This window comes from Bos taurus, chromosome 19, assembly GCF_002263795.3.
Source record: "Bos taurus isolate L1 Dominette 01449 registration number 42190680 breed Hereford chromosome 19, ARS-UCD2.0, whole genome shotgun sequence".
Lineage (NCBI taxonomy): Eukaryota > Metazoa > Chordata > Mammalia > Artiodactyla > Bovidae > Bos > Bos taurus.
In genome coordinates, this window is record NC_037346.1 from 51,791,504 (window position 1) to 51,817,362 (window position 25,859).

The 25,859-nt window shown below is 46.0% G+C and overlaps 1 protein-coding gene across 1 annotated transcript in view; it reads right to left on the reverse strand.

Moving 5' to 3' along the window:
• Positions 1–25,859, reverse strand: part of RPTOR (regulatory associated protein of MTOR complex 1) — a 324,636-nt gene that overhangs the window by 105,278 nt on the left and 193,499 nt on the right. Inside the window, 1 exon segment of the mRNA NM_001192130.4 lies at positions 22,481–22,540. Coding sequence (NP_001179059.3) covers positions 22,481–22,540 — 60 coding nt within the window.

Sequence of the window (25,859 nt, forward strand, 5' to 3'; positions counted from 1 at the left end):
AGTATGTGTCCTCGCTCCAAGAGTCCCCGTGGATTCCCTTTTGGCAAAGCTCAAACCCTGAGACACGGCCCACTCATCTCTGCCCCAAGTGCAGCTCATGTTTCCTGCTTCTTTCAAGGCATCTTTTCCACTGCCTTTTGCTCATCACTCCCACTGCAAAGGTATCCTCAACAGCCTTCTTGATCCAATTCATACTGGGCAGGGTGATGGCCCTTAGTATAACTTTATTCAAAAATCTACAGGGTTCTCTGCTTACTGCTGCGGTATTTCCAAATGGCATTTTAGTTCCCTCTACTTCAACAAAATCTTGCTTTCAATTAAGGAAAGTGGAGTTCCGATGGCTGGAAGGATGAGGACTGGGAGCCACCAGCTTCTTAGTGGCCTGTGCCTCCCTAGATGGCCACTGTGAGGTCTCCAAGGAGCAAGGGTGAAACCACTGTCATTGGAGTTAGGTAGAAAATTCCCAGTTGGCTTCAATGCCATCAGTTTGACACATTAAACTTTGAAACTAGTTCCCTCTGGTCAGGTCCATAACCTCACAGTTGGACAAAAACATCAAACTCGGTCTCCTTTCACTTGCCCACTTGGAATAGCCTCCCACCTGCCTTGGGTTGGTTCCGGTTCAGTCTTCACAAGCAAAGCCCAACCTCCCTGTCCATGAAGACATCTTGACCATGACAGCCTGTGCTCAGGTCCATTGCAACAGCATCTCCCTTGGAATTCCTCTGGCAGCCTGTCGATCACTTACTTTTCTTCTTTTTATTTATTCACCATTGCTCCATGCATGTGGATTATCTGTATACCTAGGTAATAAATTCCTTGTGGGTAATGACTTACTTTCCTCGATATAAATCAGTCTCCTCGTAGATTCTGGTGGAGTGATGAGCACATGCACGAGCTCACAGCCCACACATCTGACTCATGTTACTTCCCTGCTTAAGAACAGCTGCTCACACTTGGCCAGCAGCTCCCCAAACTCCATGAGGTTGTGTGGCTGACATGGAGAGCCACTGCCCAGACCCCCAAGAGAGGCTGGCTGCTCAGCAGGGGAGCATATTCGGGGACACTGTCCAGCTAGGGAGTGAAGCTGTCTCAGCTGTCAGACTGGTCTCCAGCTGACCACCCTGGGGCTGAGATGTGGGGCTTCCCCAGGCGGCCATGCTTAGCAGCCCAGCCTCATGGCCACTGCTTCCTTGTCTCCCTCTGTGCTTCTCCTCAGTAAGCTCGTGTCCCTTGTCTCCATGTCTGCCCCCATCAACCGGCCAGCGGTGTGGTCTGGGGTAGATGTCAGGACTCTGCTTCTGGGTTCCTTTCTATGTCTCCCCAGCCTTCTCTCTCACCAACACGCCAAAGTCCAGCAACATGGAACCTGTCCTCCTCAAACAGCCCACATGCTCCCGGACCTGCGCAGACACCCCTCTGCCTTCTTGGCTCAGGAGATTGGAGCAATTCTGATATTCTGCCTCGTCCCTCATTTCTGCCAAGCCCCCCCCCACCCCGCTTTCTGGTTCTGCCCTGAGGCCCCCACAGAATCCATGGACGACAGCTGGTGCACGGGCTACGTCTCCCACTAGGTTCAGGGCTCTTGGCCGGCAGGCCCACGTGCTTCCTCGTGCTAACCCAGTGCTCAGCGCACAGCGTTTAACGCATAACAGGTGCCCCATTCATATTTGATGAGCGAGTGGATGGATCCCTGCTGGATGATCACAGCTCTGTGAAAATAAAACACTAAGTGAAAAACTATGGTTTCCAAGAAAATGACACAAACTTACTAAACACACTCAAGTGATAACACAAAGATCACTCCAAATTTCACGATCAAAGGACCAACAGAAACATTCTGGTGCCCATTCCTCCAGATATCTCTTAATGTACAAAATCAAATAACCTTAATTGCACTGAAATAACAATACGAAAAGAGTTGCCACATTTCTAAAATGTTTACATGTCTTAAAAACATCCACATATATGCTTAGGAAAAAAGTCTGGGAAGGTCTGCGTCAAACCAGTAACAATGATTATCTTGGCATGGTGGAAATTATGGATGATTTTATTTTGCTTACCTGTATTCAATAATACATATGCTAAAAACACACTGCTTGCATAATAAAGAAAAATGAAAGTTAAAAAAAATTTTTTTTAAAATTTTTTGGCTGCACCATGCAGCATATGGGATCTTAATTCCCTGACCAAAGACTGAATCTGCGACCCTGCATTCTTAGCGTGGAGTCCTAACCACTGGACCACCAGGGAAGTCCCTGAAACATTTTTTTAATAAGAGGGAAGCTAAGCAAGTTTCCTGAAAAGAGAAAATATTTGGAAACTGCATGATTTTATGAATTTACATTATCTCATATTCAGTTCAAATAAAGTAGGATATACCATAAGTGCGTTTAAATGGCTTTATGTAAATGATGGTGCAGAGAACCTTCGGCTAAACCGTTGTCTCGATGCATATAATTCATTACTTAGAAATGTTCTGGAACTAAGAAAATAGGGAGAGAACCCAGCAATTTCTTTTTAAAACAATTCTTCTGAATATCCAGGTCAGTACACACTGGTCAGATGCTTGCTTAGACAAAGTCAGATACATGAGACCAGGGATCTCAATGTGTGGGGTAAGAGACAGCACTCATGACATCATCAGGAGTCCCTCAATATGTGTACATGTACATTTTCTCAATCAATTAATGCCATATTGAAACCAGATATACACATACACAACCTCAAATCATTCTAAAAACTCAGCTGAACAGGAGAAGAAAACTATGCATGAAACCTGCAGCTTATAAAATGTGACGTGGTTTGTTTACAGCCTGAATAGTTTGCTGTTTTACAGAAGTTCCCCTTTAACTGGACTGCAGGACTACGTACGAGTGGTCAGGAGAAAGGAAGTGAGAAACACGCAGTAAGAAAGCCTGGTTGGAAATGGAACTGTACTTGTTTAAATGCAGAAAGCCTGTGGACACACTGCACTCAGCTCTCAGCACTCACTCAGAGACACTCGACTGTGCAGTCACTGGGACGCTCTCTCACAGCTGACTCAGCTAGGCCCTAAATTACATCTGCAAAGCCTGGGGCATGCGATTCAATTATTCTCTTAGGGTTTAGATGACCTCATCTTCCTGACAATGGTAGATGAGGTGACTCAGACCATTCACTCACTGAGAACAACCAGACATGCTGTGTGTATGTGTGTGAAAATCTTTTTGAGGGGAATGGAAGACTGGCAAGGCTGTGCAGAATCATGAGGCCAGAACCTGAGAGGGGGAAGCCCCAGGCTTAAGCTGGCACTTGGGGCTCCATGTGTCCCGGAGGCGCCTGGCAGCTCTGAGAGGCAGAGCCTGAGCTGAGCTTGGCGGACTCACAGGCTAGAGAACAAAAACTGAGGGCTGGCCAAGGAGATGGAGCTCTGGTAAAACAAACAAACAAACAAACAAAAAACACCAGGCTTGGATCTGGGTGCAAAGGATGAACTAGAAATAATGCAGACCTTGTAGTCTCAGATCAACCTAAATCTCTGTACAACTTCCACTTTCTTTCTTTTTTAAAAAATAATTAATTAGGCTGCATTGGGATCTTTCACTGCAGCACACAGATTCTCTGGTTATGGTGCTCAGGCTCAGCGGTTGCCGAGTGCTGGCTTGGCTGCTCAGCAGCGTACTGGATCTTAGTTCCCTGACCAGGGATTGAGTCCAAGCCCCTGCATTGCAAGGTGGGTTCTTTACCCCTGGACCACCAGGGAAAGCCCTCGATTTTCAATTTGCAACCAAGCATTTATAATAACTATAAATGGAATATAATCTATAATAATTTTGAATCGTTGTATTGTACTTCTGAAAACAATACTGTAAATCAACTGTATCTCCAAAAAAACCCCTAAAACAGGCATTTATATGCTTAAAACCAAGAAAAACAACTGAGAAGAGAAAGAGACGGACAGAGGATTCTGATAATGGTGACATCAGACACCAACTTCGCAATAATTCTACTTAACATGTTCATGGAATTAATGGACAGGATGGAAAACTCTGGCTGAGAACTGGAAACTGGAAACTCTGGAACCTCAAAAACTTAATAATAATACAATATACTGAATTTAAAAATTCAATAGATGGGCAGAACAGCAGATCAGACAATACTGAAGAAAGAAATGGAAGATGGGTCAGGAGAAAAAACACTCAAAATTAAGCAAAAGAGATGAGATTGGAACATAAGCAATAAATACATAAGAAACAGTGGATACTGTGAAAAGATCTAAGATTACCAAGGGCGAGTCACTTTGGGAAAGAGCTGGGAAGTTTCTGATAAGGTTCAACATGCACCTGCCACACCACCTTCTACTGTTCGGACACAAAGTGTCTGGACGGGGTTGCCCTTTCCTTCTCCAGATCTTCCTGATCCAGGGATTGCACCCGGGTCTCCCACATTATAGGCAGACACTTTACTGTCTAAGCCACCAGGGAAGCCCAGTCTCAGACACAAAAGAACACAGTATCTCTTCTACTTATCTGAAGCTCTAGAAAAGATAAATCTAACGTATGAGAAAAAGCAGATCAATGTTTGTTCGGGCCTGGGGGCTAGGGCGGGGGATTAATTAGGATGAGGTACAAGGGAACTTTTAGGATAGATTTTTAGAGTAATAGTGGTTCCACAGGTATATAAAACTGTCAAGACTCATCAAACTGCATACTGAAAGTGAGTTCCTTTTATTGAATGTAAGCAGTATTTCAACAATGTCAATTTAAAAATGTAAAAAATTATGGCACTTTCAAACAATAAAAACTTTTCCCTGGCAAACCTGCACTAAAGGAGATAAAGAAAAATGATCTCATGGAAGCCCTGAGGTACAGGAAGGAATGAAAGACAGTAGAAGATGTAAATATGTGGGAAACATAAATGAGTATTAACTCTATAGAATATTAATAATGTTTATGGAGATGATGATATATGGAGAGTTAAAATATATGACAGTAATTCCACACATTTCAGGAAGTCAGTAAACACAGTTAATTGTTCTAAGGTCCTTACATCATCTGGGAAGTGGTAAAAGCACTAATTTATATTAGACTTTAAGAAGCCAGGGATTGCCAAAATCATGGCCCGCAGACCAAATCCAGTCAGTGGCCTATTTTTTGCATGGTCTGCAAGCTAATAACAAGCCTTATAATTTTAAAGGGTTGCAACAGAAGATAAAGAAGAATAAACAACAGAGACCTTATGCCTCTGTTGTGTTGTGGAGTGTTCACTGCCTGGCCTTTAACAGAAAGCACACGGAACCCACAGCTCTGGGTAGCCACTCCAGAGCACGAAAAGAAACACTTAACAAGCCAAAACAAGGGGAGGAAAGGGTGGTAAAACTGCTAATCAATCCAAAACATGGCACTGCAGAAGCAAAAAAAGGAAGGTGGAAAAAAGAAATAGAAAAAACAAGAAAGAAACAGGATGGTAGATTTAAACTCAAAATTTATTACAGTAACTATAAAAAGACTAGGTATTTCAATTAAGGTGAACAATTTTTAGTCTAGATTTAAAAACAGAAAAAAGTCAATTGCTGCTGCGTTGCTTCAGTCATGCCCGACTCTGTGCGACCCCATAGACGGCAGCCACCAGGCTCCCCCGTCCCTGGGATTCTTCAGGCAAGAACACTGGAGTGGGTTGCCATTTCCTTCTCCAATGCATGAAAGGAAAAGTGAAAGTGAGGTCTCTTAGTCGTGTCTGACTCTTAGCGACCCCACGGACTGCAGCCGACCAGGCTCCTCCGTCCATGGGATTTTCCAGGCAAGAGCCCGTTAAAAACAGATATAACGTAAAATATAAAGCTACAGAAATATAAAGATACCTGCCTAAATACACAAAAAACTTATATCTAATACAATTATGTACACACACATTATGTTTATATATGAAAAGACACATTGTACAAATAAAAATCAAACAACAGTTGTATGGCTATGCTGTGTGTGTGCTAGTCACTCAATCGTGTCTGACTCTTTGCGACTCCATGGACTGTAACTTGCCAGGATCCTCTGTCCATGGAATTTTTCAGGCAAGAGTACTGGAATGGATTGCCATTCCCTTCTCCAGGGGATCTTTCTGACTCAGGGATCAAACCTGGGTCTCCTGCATTGCAGGTGAATTCTTTACTGTCTGTCTGAGGCACCAGGGAAGCCCATTGATACTCTACAGTCCTACAAAGTGGAGTTTATGGAAAGGGTATTACCAGAGATGAAGAGTGATATTTCTTAATGACAAGAGGTTCAGTTCATTCTACCAGGAAGGTGAAGTCAGTCATGGTGAATGTGTCCTTCTGTAGTTCTGAAGGGCAAAGCCCATCATCTAAATAATAAGCTTTTAAAGTAAAATGACAGTTCAGTTCAGTTGCTCAGTCATGTTGCCTCTTTGCAACTCCATGGACTGCAGCATGCCAGGCCTCCCTGTCCATCACCAACTCCCAGAGTTTACTCAAACTCATGTCCATTGAGTCGGTGATGCCATCCAACCATCTCATCCTCTGTTGTCTCATTCTCCTCCTGCCTTCAATCTTTCCCAGCATCAGGGTCTTTTCGCATCAGGTGGCCAAAGTATTTGGAGTTTCGCCTTCAGCATCAGTCCTTCCAATGAATATTCAGGACTAATTTCCTTTAGGATGGACTGGGTGGATCTCCCTGCTGTCCAAGGGACTCTCAAGAGTCTTCTCCAATACCACAGTTCAAAAGCATCAATTCTTCAGCGCTCAGCTTTCTTTATAGTCCAATTCTCACATCCGTACATGACTACTGGAAAAACCATATATTTGACTAGATGGACCTTTGTTGGCAAAGTAATGTCCCTGATTTTTAATATGCTGTCTAGGTTGGTCATAGCTTTTCTTCCAAGGTGCAAGTGTCTTTAAATTTCATGGCTACAGTCACCATATGCAGTGATTTTAGAGCCCCCCAAAATAAAGTCTGTCACTGTTTCCATTGTTTCCCCATCTATTGCCATGAAGTGACAGGACCAGATGGCATGATCTTAGTTTTCTGAATGTTGAGTTTTAAGCCAACTTTTTCACTCTCCTCTTTCACCTTCATCAAGAGGCTCTTTAGTTCTTTGCTTTCTGCCATAAGGGTGGTGTCATCTGCATGTCTGAGGTTATTGATATTTTTCCCGGCAATCTTGATTCCAGCTTGAGCTTCATCCAGTCCAGCATGTCTCATGATGTACTCTGCATATAAATTAAATAAGCAGGGTGACAATATACCGCCTTGACGTACTCCGTTTCCTATTTGGAAGCAATCTGTTGTTCCATGTCCAGTTCTAACTGTTGCTTCCTGACCTGCACACAGGTTTCTCAAGAGGCAGGTCAGGTGGTCTGGTATTTTCATCTCTTTAAGAATTTTCCAGTTTGTTGTGATCTACACAGTTAAAGGCTTTGGCATAGTCAATAAAGCAGAAGTAGATGTTTTTCTGGAACTCTCTTGCCTTTTTGATGATCCAACAGATGTTGGCAATTTGATCTCTGGTTCCTCTGCCTTTTCTAAAACCAGCTTGAATATCTGGAAGTTCACGGTTCAAGTACTATTGAAGCCTGGCTTGGAGAACTTTGAGCATTACTTTGCTAGAGTGTGAGATGAGTGCAACTGTGCGGTAGTTTGAGCATTCTTTGGCATTACCTTTCTTTGGGACTGGAACGAAAACTGACCTTTTCCAGTCCTGTGGCCACTGCTGAGTTTCCAAAGTTGCTGGCATATTGAGTGCAGCACTTTCACAGCATCATCTTTTAGGATTTGAAATAGCTCAACTGGAATTCCATCACCTCCACTAGCTTTGTTCGTAGTGATGCTTCCTAAGGCCCACTTCGCATTCCAGGATGTCTGACTCTAGGTGAGTGATCACACCATAGTGACTATCTGGCTTATGAAGATCTTTTTTGTATAATTCTTCTGTGTATTCTTGCCACCTCTTCTTAACGTCTTCTGTTTCTGTTAGATCCATACCATTTGTGCCCATCTTTGCATGCAAAGTTCCCTTGGTATCTCTAATTTTCTTGAAGCGATCTCTAATATTTCCCATTCTATTGTTTTCCTCTATTTCTTTGCATTGATCACTGAACAGTATGAAAAGGCAAAAAGGACACTGAAAGATGAGCTCCCCTGGTTGACAGGTACCCAAAACGCTACTGGACATCAGTGGAGAACTAACTCCAGAAAGAATGAAGAGATGGAGCTGAAGCAAAATGACAATAAATCATCAAAATTATTTCCTGAATAAGAAGAGAGGAGGAAGTTGAGGTATATGTATCAGCAACAGTAATTAAAAATGTGGCAGATTACAGGAGACCATAACATGGTATTAGGCTGAGGGCAGAATTGGCATTTAGGATGACAGAAGAAAATTTTCACATATTGAGGTAAGGGTAAGTCATTCCAGCTTGTACATAATTTGGCCTGAAGTTTATGTTAACTAGAACAGCCTGTCTTACGACCTGTTTATCATCCATTGTACATCTGCTTTAACCACTAAAAAAAGAATGCAGTATCCAGGGAATTCCCTGGAGGTCCAGTGGTTAGGACTCTGCTTTCAGTGCTGGGGCCAGGGTTCAGTCCTGGGTCAGGGAAGTAAGATCCCATAAGCTGGGTTGCTTGGCCAGGAAAAAAAACAACAATACCCAAAAGAATGTCCACTTTGTGCTAATCTATATCTCTTTTGAAACCTTGAAGGGATATAGCCCTGTCATGTTGGTATATGTTCTTTACTCTGATAAGATATAAAAAGCATGGTGCTGAAAACCATGGTTCTTCCAGACTAGTTCCTCAGAGCTACTAAGAGGGTGTCTCCTGGGCTATGGTCCTCAGTGTGGCTTGGATAAAACTCTCTTCTATCCCTTATTATAGATTGTTTATTGATTATTTGCGTCAACAGGGATTACTGATAGGAAGACGAGCTACCTATTAAGAACACTGACTACTCAAGGACAGATACCAGGGAGCTAGTACATCCACATCCTCAGGGAACATAAGTGGCTTTCAGACTTCTTTGATCACAACTCCTAGTAAGAAATACATTTTGCATGGTCACCTGATACATATATATAGATGATCATATGTGTAAATATACACATTCAAACAACAGGATCAGAGAGCATTCATGTTGCTAGAAAAACAAGGATATTCTCTATGCATTTCTCTTTTTCTTAATGCAAGGCTGTGACCCACTAAACTGATTTTACAGACACTAATAAACCATGACCTGCAGTTTAAAAAAAATGTTGACTTAAATTAACTTGTTAATTTCTCCCGGAAGCTATTGGCTCAGGTTATCAAAATGGTTTGATGGTGAACATGGCATCTGAGAGATGTAAGAGATTAGAAAATTACATAATTCGACCTCTGAATAAGCTGACTGGTATTTTTTAAAACCCACACAGGCAGCTTGTTTCCTAATGATTTTTTAAAAATCTGTACTGAGCCTTTAAATCAAATGGCTTATGTGTGCAGCGCTGCTGTCCCTCACATCTCTTTCCTTCTGCCTTTTAACAGCTCCCACAGAACAGAAGCCTGCCAATCTTTACTTGTGAAACAAATGGAGAAAAATGTATCTTAAAATTCTAGGGGGAAAGGAGTGACGATTTCTATGGCTCAGTGGTAAGCAGGAGTTATTAATACAACAGTGGAGATGCTCTCTCTTTTACTGAATTTATTACACAATGATAAACTATTGCCTATTACTCGAGCCACAGACAACAACAGCACCAGTACTGGCACGAGTCCCTCTGGAGGCTGCAAAAAGAACTCACAGAGACCCAGGTCAAAAAGAAAAAAGGAGCAGGTTCTCATGTGCTTATTGAACATGTTTATGACACCAGGAGAACAGGTTCTTTCTATTAAAGAGTACAGAAACAAATCTGAACCTAATTTTACTTTTTAAAACATTCCCTGAAAGAGTGGATTTTCTTTGACTTTCTGGATGTTGAGGTTGACTTACAGACCAACCCTTTCTTGAGAGCTACAGGCCCAGGAGCCAAGCAGACATCTCCTCCAAGCAGAGTTCTCTGAAAAGCTGCTAAAAAGCCTGTAACATTCAGAAAAGGCAGCTTCTAAAATGAGGGGGTGGAGGTGAAACCCAGACAAGCCCCAGGGAGCATCTCTCTTTGGTCCAGACGGACAGGGAGCACTTCCTTTCTGAGATGCTCCTCTGCCTCCAGGCTCTGCTCTCCAGGCGCCCCTCCTTGAATGTACTGAGGCACCCTTCTAAGGGAGCTTCTCTATAAAGGAGGCGGGAGAAGAGGAGGCGGAGGGTGGAACTGGCCTCCTCAGCAGCAGACCTGGATGTAAGACCTCCAAGTGTTTCAGAGAGATTGATCCTGACCTTTCTAGTCCATGAAAAGCCTGGAATGCCAGGGTTACTCTATACCTCGTGCCAAGAAGGACTGCAGGCAGCCTTGCTGGAAATTCTGTCTCTTACTGTCAATTGGTTCAAACACCACATATACAATAGCTTTCAAATACAATCAGATTGTGTTTGCTGTTCTTCATCTCCCAGGATAACTCTCCTCTGAGGTTTTCCTGGCAGGGCTGCATTAAACAGAGGTGAGCTCTCCTCCTCCTCCCAGGTACCTGGGAGTCTGGGCCACAGTGACCAGTTACTCCTCCTACACTGTGACATCCCCTCATCTTTCCTTGCCCTTGGAGACCAGACACCTAGATGCATGAAATGCAGGCCACCTCCCTTGTAAGACCTTTTCTGATGTGTACCCAACTAAAATATACCCTTCCTTCCTCTCCACATGCACACAAGAACTTGCAGAATGTTGAGATCCTTCAGTGTACACACGGCATGGAGATGAGCGGGTGGAATCAGGGACTGGGGTGTGAAACCTCCAGGGTCTGCTGCTTCTCACTGTGTGACTTTAGGTAGGTTACCTAACTTCTCTGAGACTCAGTCACTTCGTCTGTAATACCTAGCCCCACAGGAACTAGGAAAGTAGAGTAAGTTAACAACCTAACAAGTTAGCACAAAACCTGCTACAAAGTAAGGGCTCAGAAAATATAGCTGCTCCTATTTATTTGCTGGGCTTTCCTAGATGACACAGTCGTAAAGAATCCGCCTGCCAATGCAGAAGACAAGGGTTTGATCTCTGGGTTGGGAAGATCCTCTGGAAAAGGAAATGGCAATCCCCTTCATTCTTGCCTGGGAAATCCCATGGACAGAGGAGCCTGGTGGGCTACAGTCCATGGGGGTTGCAAAGAGTCGGACACAACTTAGCGACTAAACAACAACTTGTTTGCCGTTAAAACAAAATCCCTACAAGTTCTGAAACAAATTAAATCAGAAATGTTTGCCTAAATACTGTCAACCCCTAAGTTTAATATAATAAACACAATAATTTTATGAGAACCTAAGTAATTATATGGAGCACATTTTCACTTTTGTGAACTTTCATTTTTCCTTTCTTTCCCTTAATAAACAGGTAGATTTTTTTCCCACTTGGAAGTCATCTGTTTCTTGCTTTTCCCAGCATCACAAAAACTGCTGCCTCGGTCCGAGGGGCCTTACTCATCGCCTTCTGGTTCACCTCACCTCACAGCCTTCGCTCCACCTGGTGTGCCCTCCCCACTGCCCATCTTGTCTTGGGGGTTCTGACCACAGGGCAGTTCTTCGTGATACCAAGACTGCTTTCCCTGAAGCTCCTGCCAGGCAGCTCTGACGCTGGCACTTCTTGATACCAAACAGATATGTGTAATTTACCTGAATCTCATGGCTTTTCCATTATCAAAAGCAGTTACCTGTCATTCCAGAGTCTTCTCTGCTCCAGGCTAAGTGTCCCAGTTCCTTAAAGTGCTTCTCACCTGGCCGCCCACTCCACATCCCACCTTGTCCCTTCAGGGTCTATCATCTTCCTTCTCTAGATTTTTCTGGTTTTTGAGCAGTCATTTTGAGAAGTTGACCCAAATTAAATTCAGTTTACTAAAATCCTGACTTTTTCCATATCAGACTTTTCAAATCCCATACTTGTACATGTGATTTCTGGTGACTACTGTGAGTTCTATATACATAATTCTGATCATCTGCATTTCATTCCTCAGCCTGTCAAGACCTTTTTATATTCTAGTACTGGGTCCACCTTAAAGTTTTCTTATATGAACAAATTCTTAGTTGTGCTCTCATTATTTCTAGTAACAGTATTATCATGGTTGATCTGAACTTCTGAAAACTTTTTGATCGTTTTGCTCTACTATCTATGGTTAATTATTAGATGCATCCTTGTTGAAGCAGAAGAATGGTGCCGACATGAAGAATGTGCACAGGTGAGATCAATTGTTGCTGCTGTCACATCTAAACAGGCTCCTACTACCTGGAGCAGAATTCTGACTGCGATTCTGGTGGTAAAAGGCAATGCATTACAGCTCTAAGATACCACACACAGCACACCAACTTGACCTGGTACATCATCCAAGGAAATAATCTTAAAGATCTAGCAAGAAGACCAGCTGATCACCTTCTTCAGATAAGATCAGGGACAGCCCTCCTTTCCAGTTATACCCATTCTCCGTCTGACAAACACAGGATGTCCACCAGGCTTTGTACCACCACCCTCTTTGGTGGAACACTGTGGTTAACAGACTTACAGAGCAAAGCATGGCCTGTGTTCCTCGTCACTGAACCAAATACTGCCTCCTCTGTGAAGCCCAGCCCATGGGTCCTCTTTCATTAAGTTGGCCCTGGAACCTCCAGCTTGCCGAGGCTCTTTCCTCTCTGGACTGCTATCCACTCACAGGCCTTCACTGACTGCCCCCTACACACTGTCTACACAGGAGAGGAGATAAACCTCTTACTGAGTATCCAGTCCAATCTCTTAGCTCTAAGAGGCTTGCAGGCTACTGAGCTCAGGCCTTCCTTGTTAAAGGTTCTACATATATGAACCCGAGCCCCCCAGTCAGATTCTAAGCTCTAGAGGACACATCATCTCATATACTATTAGTTTTACATCATCAACCCCCCAGCACCTCGCATGTTACACATTGCCGGTACTCCAATACCTGCCGGTGGATGGCGTGGGAGAGTAAATGTCACTGCATACTCACACAACCCAGCAACTGCAATTGGAAATGGTCTAGCTCCACTTCCAATTAAGGTACCAACCAAGCTTTTAAGTGATCAGTTCCCCTGTGTGATGCAGGGAATTGAGTCAGACCCTAAGAGGCCACCTTGAAACCACTAAGTGCGTTAATTTTAAATACTAGACCGATGGACAGGGAGGCCTGGCGTGCTGCGGTTCATGGGGTCGCAAAAAGTCAGACACGACTGAGCGACTGAACTGAACTGAGACCGATGAATACCATTCCAGGGCTGCACCTGGAGCACAACTGGCTCCCGGTTGGGACTCTCCCCTCCACTTCGCCTGGCTGGCTCTTTCTGGCCAGGTAAGACCACTCTCCAGACACCCCTCTTATCTGCTCAGAGAAGCACCAGTCACTATGTTATAGCTTCCTTTGTAATTGCGTATTTTTTAAATTTATGCTTTCATGTTTCCTTCTCCCAGTAAGAATGCAAGGCCACACACCAACCCTTCATTGAATCAATGAATGAGCAGCCCAAGAGAGATATCTGGGTGTTTTTAAGCCTGGAATCTCAGAATGTGTGTGTGTATATGTGGGCACCCATTCAGTTGGGTCTGACTCTTTGTGATCCCATGGACCAAAGCCCGCCAGGCTCCTCTGTCCATGGAATTTTCCAGGCAAGAATACTGGAGTGGGTTGCCATGTTCTTCTCCAGGGGACCTGCCTGACCCAGGGATCGAACCTGAGTCTCTTGCATCTCCTGTATTGGCAAGGAGGTTCTTTACCAGCTGAGCCACCAGGGAAGCAGAATCTCAGATGCCCTTCTCAAAAGCAGGCATCTCATGTGTGACTCATTGGCTTCTAGTTCAGATGATGTGCTCAGATCAGAGCGGGCAAGTGTTGTCTCTGGAAAGAAAATCCGGTGCAGTCACCAGGGGGTGTGGTGGTCGGAGCAGGCAGGAGCTGGCTCCGCCACTTATTGAACAAGTCACTCAATCTCCTTTTATCGTGGTTTCCAGGGGCTGAAACGGAGATGGTGCCAACAGTCACTCCCTGGACTGATAGGGACAGCTGGACATTTGGGGTGCGCCAAGGCCTGTGCCAACATGGTGACAGCAGGGTTCCGAGTCCTGTATTGAGAGACAGGCTTAGGGCCCACTGCTTGATGCAGCTGGCCTCCTCCCTCTCCGCCCAATGAAACGGAGCCCATTGCCAGGCTGTGAGGGAGAGGACTGTGGTGTAGAGCTGGACCTGAACAAGCTCTTGGAGACAGGTCGGCAAGTAGCCCAAGAAAGGAGGGAGACAGGGCAAGCTTCAGTAGGGACAGAAGTAAGGTGAGGCACTGACTCAGCCTCACCTCCTCCATCGCGGGCCTGCTGTGATAAGTGTCTCCGGAGCACCAACAAGCCTCAGGAGACAAAGTCGCCACAAGGAAGGCCAATCTCCGAGAGACTGGAGGCACACGCTGCGCCCCCGCTGACTTTCCCCTCTCAACGCCTGACACCCGCCTTCCATTAAGAAAAGCCACCCACACCACCATCTGTATCCCTGGGTCTTGGGGATGACGCATTCTTTACAGACTCGCAGACACATTTTCCTCAGGACACCAGGAGGGCGCCCAGGGCATCAGGAGATGAAATGAACGCCACAGAGCGGCGCTTTGCAGCCTTTGTTTGGATAACGAGCAGCCAGGATTCAGTCCCACAGAGAAGGAAATGGATGCTCTGGGCGGTGAGCAGGCGCCCCACGGAGGTCCCGGGAACCTCTCATGCTCCCTGGGCAGCTCATCTACAACTTCCTCCCAGACAAGCCTCCTTCATGCTGGCTGATCAGCACAGGCCACGGGGACCATATGGGGTGTGGGGATCAGCTCCCCTTCCCCTGCTGACCTGAGCAGGATTGTAGCGACAGGCAGAAAAGCCGGGTCTAGTCCAGCCACTCGCCCCAGAGGCAGCGCTCCAAGGCCAGGCTGATCGATGTCTGACTGACGCCTGCTCGCGGGGCTGGGAGGACCTGTGACTCTTCCTTCACAGTGTTTCCACATTTCCGCCAATTACTCACATTCTCGCCCCTTGTGCCGTCTCTTGGGGATTTGTTTTCCCCACTTCATTTCCAAATTAGCTGCCAGTGAATCATTACTCATCTTCTCAGTGACTGGCAGGCGTTAATGAATTACTGATTTTCACCTTCAACCAGCCAATACAATATATTTATGTTGGAAAGAAAGGTACTTTTTGAATTAAGACTTGTATCTTTTGATAGTTTTCCTTTCAAACATAATACATGTGTACAATTCTGGCTTGACAGTGGAGTAATTCTAATCACAGCTACTGAGCCTGGGGTGGCAGGCATGGGCTGCCACCAGGCTGAGTCCCTCTGCTCACACTAGCCCCATGGGATGCCGCTTCCCTTCCTGCTGCGATGCTGGGACAGACCATCCAGCATGGCCTACACAGACACTGGGCTGGCTAGTTGCCTGCCGCGAGAGCCTCAGTCTCTTTGGAATGTGGACAGTAATAGCACCTCCCTTTGAAAGGCTCCAGGAATGAACAGACTGAATACATGTAATGCCCTTAACACAGTACCTGGTACACAGCAGGTGACCAATAAATATCACCTATTCTTGTTCTTAACTCTCAACTAAAGAATCGTTGGGTTACCCTATATTCTTAAGCCATAATCCATGTATTTTTTAAACTGGAGTATAATTACAGTGTTGTGTTAGTTTCTGCTGTACAGTGAAGTGAATCAGTTACATGCATACATACATCCCCTCCCTTGTGGACCTCCCTCCCTCTCTCCCCCTCCCATCATCCCACCCCTCTAGGTCATCACAGAGCAACAGCTGAGCTTCCTGTGCTTTACAGCAGGTGCCCACTAGCTACCTGTTTTACACACGGTAGTGTATGTATGTCAGTCTTAATCTCCCAATTTGTCCCACCCTCACCTTCCTCCCCTGTGACCTCTTCCTCACTGTATAAGCAGGACTCATGAGACCAGGATTCTTAAGATGGAGACCATAGTTAAGTAAAAAAAATTGCTCGAGGTATCAAAGCGAAAATCAAGCCCCAAATCCAAACTCATCTTCAGCCCCTGCTTCTGGACTAAACAGGGGCTAAACTGCTATTCAAGGTTCTGAGGAAGCAGGACACAGCAACTCATTTTATTTAAGACGGTGGATTGTTAGCTATTTAAAAATGCTGTTTACACAATAGATGTTAATTATGAATAATTTTTTGGTGTGCTCTGTGCTTCCAGTGATCAGAATACTAACTAACAGCCTTATGGAATAGCTTCCTCGTCTTTCTGATTCCCCAGAGCCTTCTGAGTACCCTAATATTTCTAGCACTGTTTAAGCGTTTCATTACTTTGTTTCAGGGCTGAAAAATGTCCCTTAATTTCCAAGCATGGATCTTATTGCCAGTCTCTCAAAGGATTCAGAATATAAATATGTACTGCAGTGGCAACATGCCTATTCATCAGGCTGCTAGGTTCACGTAGATAATTAGAAATCGGGAGATTTCTCAGAGAAGGTTCACTATAATTTACTTCCAGACACAGCAGCTTAATTAGAAAACAAATTCCTTCCCTAGCTTTAAAGATTGCTAAATAATTATAACACACACACACCACCCATGTCTCCTCCTCTGGTCTGGTGCTGAGACTCTCAACAACACGTTTTGCACATCTGACAAAGGTGGCCGAGGCTGGGAAGGGGTTAAGCCCTGATATCCTGGGGAACCTTATGCTGAGCTGCTGCACAGAGGCAGCTGTTTGAAACAAACCACATTTATCAAAGAATTACCATACAGCAATTCAGAAGTGTGAAAGTTTTCAATCAATTTCTCCAGTGATGGCAAAGAAGAAGGTGATGACAGGATCGGGCTGCATTTCTGACCGTTTAGGGGCAGCTACAGAAGGTGCTGGAAGATGGCTGGAAAGGCAGGTCATACAGGTGAAGCCCAGCGCCACCTTCAAGACCCCACATCTGACCCTGAAACTCTCGGGGATCCTTGGATGGTGTTGCCAGTCTTGCAGCGTGCAGAGCAAGATTCCCTCTCCAGCTCACGCCAACATTAAGAGCCCGCTCCGGTCCTAAGGACAGGTGGCCCTGGAGACCAGGGTATACACAGAGCCACACGCAGGGGAAGGAGTGGCAGGTGAGGCCGGCGGGCTAAGGCCACATGCCCGCCATCCCAGTCCACGCACGCCAGGCCTCAGCATGGCTACTCACCCAGCTCTGTCAGGACCATCCCTCATACACTCAGAGCCAGCACCACCCGGGGAAGGAAAGGGGCGGTCAGAAGACTAGATGGATATTATCCTTATTTTCTGCAGGTCATTAAACTTGAGGGAGGGAAACAAAACTCAACAACACAACCCAGTGTCCTTCTGGTTTTGCTTTATCTCTGTGTTGTGACTTGTCACTCTAATCAGGTGGTACAGTGACCAGAGTCACCCTCACATTTAGGGGTAATGAAGAGGGTCTCAAGTTCAAGAATTTCCATGTGGTGAGCTGAAACCAGAGAGTCACACTGGATGCAAAATGCCTTAAGACACTCGTGAAACCAGCAACATGTCAGTGGCAGCCCTCCCAACCCTCTGCTGATGTGTCTCCAGGAGCCCCCAACACAGGTTTATCCCACCTTCCATGCAGGAAACACTCTCCCCACAGCAACGCCTTCTTAGGTGCTTCCTTGTTGATGGAGTTTTGTCCTCTCCCCCACCAATCGACAGTGCTTAGGATTTCATTAGCAATAATGAGCTGCTAAAGAATAAATGAAACAGGACCAAGGAACTGAGCAAAAAAAGCCAATTTCTGTTTGATCCTATAATTGTAACTAAGCACAAGTTATATCCTGCCAATTAATCTAGACGCACAAATGAGATGCACTGGAAGTCCTCGTGCGGTTCTCACTTCATCCCCTAAAGGCTCCACCAGCTCAGTGGCTTTTGCTGGGAGTGACGGTGAGCCTTTTGGGGAGAAGTGCCCATGACACCCTGTTGGACGTCCCTTGCACCTCTTTAGGTGAGTCACAGGCCTCGTCCCAAAAGCAGAAGCGCTTGTGCAGAGGATGGGCATCCACTGGACAAAGAGTGCTTGATACGGTGAGAATGGCCATCCAAGGAGGGCACTGCAAATGAAACGGAGGCAAAGGGCAAAGCAGCTTGGACAGCCTGGCCTGTGGCAGCGGTGCAAATACTCAGCACAGCGAGCAAGGAATCACTGCACAGGACAGCTCCTGCGCGAACCTGCTTCATTCACGGGAAGGTAAACATCACAATGAGTTATGATCCTGATGGAACCCCAAGTGGCCCCAGCACATAGAGTGGAGACCAAACACAGCCCCAGAGATGCAGACACCGAGAGCCTGCTGCATCCAAGAGCTGCGTATTTTGACCACAAGTCTCCAGAAAATGATGATGGGTGAAAATAATGAGACATCTTCCCCAGGAAGGTTCTCTGAGTACAGAGACCTCCTCTTGGAAACGATGATGTGTATGGGTCTCACCTGAACTGTATGTTTGCTAAGTTGTATTCCAAGAACAATGACTCAGACCCAAACCGTTGTACCTTGAAAAGTTATTCACAACAAAGAGGTTCTGAGGTTTCTAAAATATCTTATTCTTACTCACTTTTTGTCACCACCATCACCAGCCACTCAGATGAAGTTCCATTTGGGAAGAAAGTATGGTTCATTTTGGATGCTCATAGCCTATCCCAGTTAATCTGGACAACAAGCTTTTATAAAATGCAAACTTATCTGGTATGGGAATGATCTCTTTTTAAACTGCACTGTTGGACTTGTTTACACAATTTTCCAAAAGTTGTGTGGTGGCATTCACCCAATGGTGGCTGGGGCTGGTGTATGAAAGACACTCTCTCCGTGAACCACCCCCTCCCACCTCAGTCTTTATCAGAAATCCAATGGCTTCAGAAATGCAAAGTAGTATTAACCATTATTCCCAGTGCAGCTTCGGGAAAGTGGTGAGAGAACAGAAAGTATTTGTGGGGGTGAGCTGACGCCCACAGAGCCGACCACATGCTCCTCAATCCACCCTGGGCGATGGTGACAAATGCAGGGGTGAGAGTTGTGCGCCCAGTGAGTGTGACTCCTGAGGGTGAGGCTGGCCACGTCTGTCTGTCTGCAGTCTTCCACCACCCCCTTTCCCTGCCCCCATTCCCACTGAGAGTGCTATTAATGATGTTTTTCTTTTTAAATTAAAACACACAGACACCCAATTTTTCAGCATTTCACCAACGTTGTAGCACTGCCTGGGACAGGACAGGGGTTGACGCAGAAGAAAGGACACTGTGAGCCAGCCTTCAAAGGGCCACCGGAAGTCACAACCGCCAGCTGAGAAAGTCACTCAGCACTCGGGAGGGTGGAGCCAACACTGGGTGTTTTCTGGGAACACGGGCAGCTACAAACTCTGAAGTCGTGATTTACGAAAATTGCACTTGATAAAAAAATTAAAATCTTATCATATATAGGAGGTGTCTGCTTCTGTTTTTCAATCCTCATTAGCCAGTTTAAGTTGTGAGTAAAGGTTTCTCCCCAACCTCAAACCCTCTTCAGTAAAATGTCTCTTGTCCATTTTTTTTGTTTTGTTTTAGTGAGTTTTGAGATATCTTCATATATTCTGGATATAAGTCCTTTGTCAGCTATGTGATTTGCAAATATTTCCCCCCAAGTCTGCAGCTTGTCTTTTCTCTCTGTTAGCAGTGTCTTCCAGAGAGTAAACATTTTAAACTTTGATGAAGTTCAATTTGTCAATTTTTTTCTTTTGTGGATCATGCTTAGGGTGTCAAGTGCTATGCACACTTTAAGTCTGAGAACGTGACGGGATGAGAGCTGGCTGTTCAGACACGGAAGTCTGGAAGAGCAAGGGCCTGTGTACAGGAAAGACCACAGAGAGACGTCCAGACACCTGGCTACCAGGCTGGCCTGACACCACCAGGTGGGAGTGCCACTGAGGAAGCTGAAGCAAACCAAACGCCAGATTCCTCTTCAGAACTGTCTGAACGAGCCAGCAGAAGTCACTTCGCTAGGAAAGAAGGTAACTTTATCACAGTTTTAATGGTTTATCTGAGAATTACAAGTCTACGGTGATCTGTGGTACAGGTGATGGAGGCTCTGGCACTCAGAAATGGGGGGAAAGTACAGACCCACAGACAGAGCGCAGCAGCACTGGTGAATGAGTGCTAACAGGACGGCTTCCAAACTCTGAAATCTCACCAGGGAACTGGACCAAACATGCCGGATGACCAGGCTGGTCCAACCCTTTCTTATTTTTCAGCTTCTCTCCATGTGACGTTTGTTTCTCAATGGCTGCCTTGTTTGCCTAGCACTTGTAAATGGTTTTCTCGGTTTCAGTCCTTATTAGAGGTGAAGCTGGATTAGAACAGGGAGGAGCAGTTCCCCTGAGAGAAGAGGCCCTGAGTCCTGTCTCTAGAAGTGAGTTGTGTGAGTGTGACCAGGACGGGGCGATCGTGGAGGCCGGTTAACAGAGCACTCAGCACCCAGCCACCCAGCCCCCTGCTTCCTGGCCACACTGACCCCTGGAGCACGGGCCACCCAGCAAAGATGGGAACAGGGACACGAGACCACCAACGCGCTCTCCCCACCATGTAACCCTGAGAGCACCAGAGCTCCGATGTGGAGAAAACCAGCAGCTGCATCTGCCCAGAGCAGCAGGACTTTGAAAAGAAGCATGGGTGCACTCTGTATTACACACTGTGGGGGAGACAGCCAGGCCTGAACCCTCCCTGATCCTTGTGAACATGACACACTGAAGTCTGTGCTCCCTGCTCTGACCGAGCCAGCACAGCCTGCGCCCCAAACACCACTCTGCTGCTGGTATCAGTCCCAACCGCAAGTCCCGCTGCTTCCCCTCCAGCCTGCAGTGCCCATCTATCAGCGCCTCCCTGCTCCCAGCCTCGGCCAGCACTGCCTTTCCAGCAATGGCTTTGAAATCTCCTCAACTGTGGGTCAGTGGAAACCAAGACCCACTCTAAGCAGAAGGACCACAGGCCTTCCTGTTTGTCCTGCTGGCACTGATCAATGTCACGCTAATTCTTTCTTGTCACAATACCCCATTTTGCTTGTGGACAAAAGCATCTTGAAGTAAACAGATGCAGTGACCAGTCACATGATTTCCTTAAGACATTTATCCAAAATTTAATGAAAGGAATTATACTCAATGAATTGTTTGCAGGTAACCTGATTATATTTTGTTGGTTCTTTCTTTTCAATTTATTTGTACCTATATTTTACATATCTATATTCTTATAAAAAAATTAAACGAGATGGAAAAACAGTTCCTTAACATTGCTCCTCCCTGCTTCTTGCTCCAAATTCCACTTTCCTACCCAGAGTGGAGTGCAAATATTTTATTTCATGTCTTGTTGATATGTATTCACACACAGAGAGTTATGCACGGTTCTGCAGCCCATGGTGGGTGTCATGTCAGTCTCTTAACAAAAGGCCGCTCCCTGTTGATGCAAGTGCAGCCACCACACTCTGTATTCTCCCGTGGGGAACGCATGTGATCGATTCCACAGTGCACTTGCGGTGGGCATTCAGGCATAATATTCTTGTGCATTTCCCCTGACACACAGGCAAGTTGTCTTCCAGGAGAGAAACCTAGAAGATTTGCTTTTTCTACCTGAGGTTAATAATTAAAATCGGGCCTTTCTGCTTTACCACACGATTCTGTATATCAAGACTTAGGGAACAGTCTGTACGTTAATTCTAGAAGGAAATGGGGTTCAGAGAAGAAGTGTTAGGAGCTACCTAGGTGAATTGGGATGAATGAAATGAACGCGCAAACAAACATAAAATGCAGGTCAAGTTTAAAGCTCTGAGATGGTGTACTGACCCAAAGAGGCTCATGACAGGAGCAGACAAGCCGGCCCCAGGACCTGGGGGGACAAGGAGAGGCCAAGCAACCACTGCACCTCATGAAGGACCCCTCCAGCCGGGACCACCACACCTGCCTTATATAGAACGTAACACTGGGTTTATATCCTCCCTGAGTGGGGGAAATGGAAGGTTGCAGAAGGTGAAAGGGAAAGTTGAGGAACATGGGGAAGATGCTAAGCTATGATCTGACTATTGCAGTTGAGGAGCAGAGTGGTCTCTATGTGCAATGACTGGTCTGTATGTGTAACGATATATATGTTTTTGCTTTGGTTCAGTGTCGAGAGTATTTTTAAATGTTCAAAAGGATTCCAGTTATACTCTTTTCCTTTTAATATGGCCCCAAATTTAGCTTGTCCTATGTAACAATCACAAACTAGGCCTTAATCAGAGAACAAAAGAACACACGAAAGGGAAACATCTGTGCTGACAGGAAGTACTTCTGAGAACCAAGAGTGAAAAATGGAGACTCCCTTCACACCAGAAGCCACAATAGCTTAAAATCTGACTTACTTTTCTATCAAATCCAGTGTGACTCCAGGCACCAGACTAACACATTTCTGCATGCAGAACCTGCAAAGAAAGAGAAGACAGTGAATCACAGCAATGGGATATGTAACGGGAGAATACAACAGTCCCAGAGAAAAAGCAAAGAGAGGAAGTGGGGCATGGGGATTGCCACAGTGAAAAGGTAAACCAAGATTTTTTTAATTCTGTCAGCTCTTAGGTTTATGAAGAAAATCTCCCTGCAGCCTCTCAAAGGGGCAGGAACACTGAGCTGCAGCCGGAGGTCTTCAGTGGAAGGAGAAAAACAAGTCTACGGGTGGTGAGGCAGATCCCCGCTGTGCGGGGCTGGGGGCAGGTCCTCGTGAGAGTCACCTGACAGAAAGCTTCCACCCAGATGATGGAACAGGCTCCACTTTTCCATTTTTCCTTCTTAAGCAAGTAAAGCTGGAGAGAGTGATGGAAGGATCAGTGAACCACCCTGAGGCACACAAAAGAAATTTGTGGGAGAAGACAAAAAAAAGTGAATTCAATTATTCGCTCAGTCATGTCCGACTCTTTGCGACCCGTGGACTGTAGCCCACCAAGCTCCTCCGTCCGTGGGATTCTCCAGGCAAGAATACTGGAGTGGGTTGCCATTTCCTTCTCCAGGGGATGTTCCCGACCCAGGGATCAAACCCAGGTCTCCCACATTGCAGGCAGACGCTTTAACCTCTGTGCCACCAGGGAAGTCCATATCATTTTAATTATCATAAAATCATAGGAGCTATGAGACTTAATCTTTGCTGCAGAGCCATCCTGGAGGGCTGGGTGGGGTGGGTGGGGGGGAACTAGGACTGGGGGACTGGCCAGGCATCATTTAATTTGTGTGCACTGACAGGAGGTTGAAGACCATCCCTTCATTCCTGTCAGGGCTATTGGCACACGGCAGGACAGAATCAATGGTCACGAAGAGCGAAAAAGCAACTTAGCATTGGTCACAGGAGAAATGTAAAGCATTTAATTCACCTGCTTTAAAAATTAAGAACAAATAACCCCCTCTATGAAAAGAGAAGCAGGCACAGAGCAAATACACCCAAAAAACACATTTCCGTATCACTAGATAGATGTGAAACGCAGAGGAAGGTCGGAGAAAGCCAGTGTGCTCATGGGAGGGGATGAATACAAGGACCAGGCCACATTCAGGGCACATGAAGTGAGAGGTGTACAGTGGATGGGTAAGGACGAGGGAGAAAGACAAGGAGATAGAGACCCTTAGAGATAGAGATCAGAAGATGACAGACAAGACCATGACGACAGCGTCTGGTGTGCAACTGGCTCCTGACATGTTGGCCCTCCAGCTGGGATGGGGGAACCCTGAGAACCCAGCCCCACCAGGCTCACGGCTTCAGCGAGCAACACCTTGCTCAGCCACAGAGGAAGTTATATTTCTGGCTGTGGCCGAGCTGGCCGGTGCTCTCCATTCACAGAGCAGCAGAAACACCAATGAGACAGAGCCCGTCTCCCTCGGGGACAAGTGGCTGGGCTGCCCAGATGCTCCACAGGGCCAGTCAGTCCATTCGGACAAATCCTCCTGTTTGCTTCCCTGTCGGAGAGCTCGGCCCGCCTGCTCCCACACATCACTGCAACCGCCCACAGGCAGCTCTGACAGTGGCTCCATGTGAATCAGGATCGCTCTGTGGATGGAAATGGTTTACGGGAAATGTACCTTCCAGTCCAATTCTGAGGCCTATGCAAACAGGACTGCTCTGCTGTTTTTTCCTCTGCAACGCGCTTACTGATTGGACCTCGGCATTCCTATAATGACAGAATAGTCTGTACCAGACTAATCCTTTTGTCAATAACAACAGTAAGCTCTGGATAAAATATAAAAAGTAACCACTTGAAAGCATCAAAGAGTAAACAAATTCAGGCAGAAAGGGAAGGTACGATCCTTACAAGAAGAGTAACTGCACAAGATCCACCTTAACCAGTATTTCCCACACGTGCTCCCCAATTCATAAAGCATCAGGGACACAGCTCAACCGGAAGGAGATCAGAAGCCCAGAGCTTCGGGGGAAGTCTTAGGAAGGAGGAGCCAAACTCTCCTAGGACCCTGGGCTGACCTGGGCACTGCACAGGCACGGGATCAGACCCCAAGGAGCCCTGGGGACATCAGAGCTGAAGGGCACCGAGCAGAGATTTCCACGCCTGCTCACCAGTAGATGCACATAGACAGGGACAGCCAGTGCCACAATGGGGGGCTACGAACACCTGGGGCTTTCCACTGTGGGGTGTGGCCTGAGCTACAACCATGGTTCAGGATACAGAGTTGCACCCCCCAAACCAGGAGCAAAGTCAAAGATGACTAGTCCTATAGCCGAGAGACTACAAGGTCAATTAAACCATCTACAGCTAAACAGGAGGAAGTTAGCAGAATCCAGACTTTCTCAGTGTCTCATTCACAATGGAAAGTATTCTAACCTAAAATCAAGAGAAAAATAGTTAATAAACTAGATTCATTGTTGACCACATTTTGGAATTAGACTTTATAAAAATAATTAACTGGGAAATAAGTATTATCATAAATCTGCTGGAAATATAAAGTTAAGAAGAAATTAAAAATAGGGACACTATGCAACTTTAAAATATGCATGATATGGTATGAGCAGCATGGATGAACCAGTGACTGACAGTCCACAAAACTGTACCTCAGCCTGTATTCATTCCCTTTGCACCAGAACTACATCAGGCAAAATCAGAGACAATAAAAATGGCTCGACAATTCCACAAAGCTGGATATTAGTAATTATAACAATAAACACAACAGCTGGCAGACGTTTAGTGCTGACTACACTGTGCTGGTTGCTGGAGCTCATCAACAGGCTGGGCCACTTTTGACTCCTCTCTGTCTGACTTGCCCTTTCCGAACTGCAGGGGAAGTTACACAGCACCTGACCACTGCTCACCGCCTGCCTGCTGACCCTCCAGGCCAGGGTTTCTCAGCTGGGCACTAAGGACACTGGGGCCAGATCATTCTTTGCTGTGGGGGTGGCATCCTAGCCTCTACCCATGAGATGCCAGCAGCATCCCATCCCAATTGGGACAACCAAATAGGTCTCCTGACGCAGCCTTATGTCCTTCACCTCCTTGAGGACACAGCCCCAGGCCAGGACCCAGCATCCTTCACATTTTCCAGAACAGCCTCTCTGCTTCCTTTCTTGCCTGTGCTCCCTACTTCTCTCCCAGGAATTCTCTACCAGGCAGCCAGAGCAAACCTTTTATGAGGAAATGCGGGGATAATTCATTTCATCTTGACCCTCCAGAGGCTTCTTGCCATGCAGGATGAAATGCAGCGTGCTTGCCTAGCCTCCCAAGGCCCTGCCCTGGGCTTCCAGTCCCTGCTCTG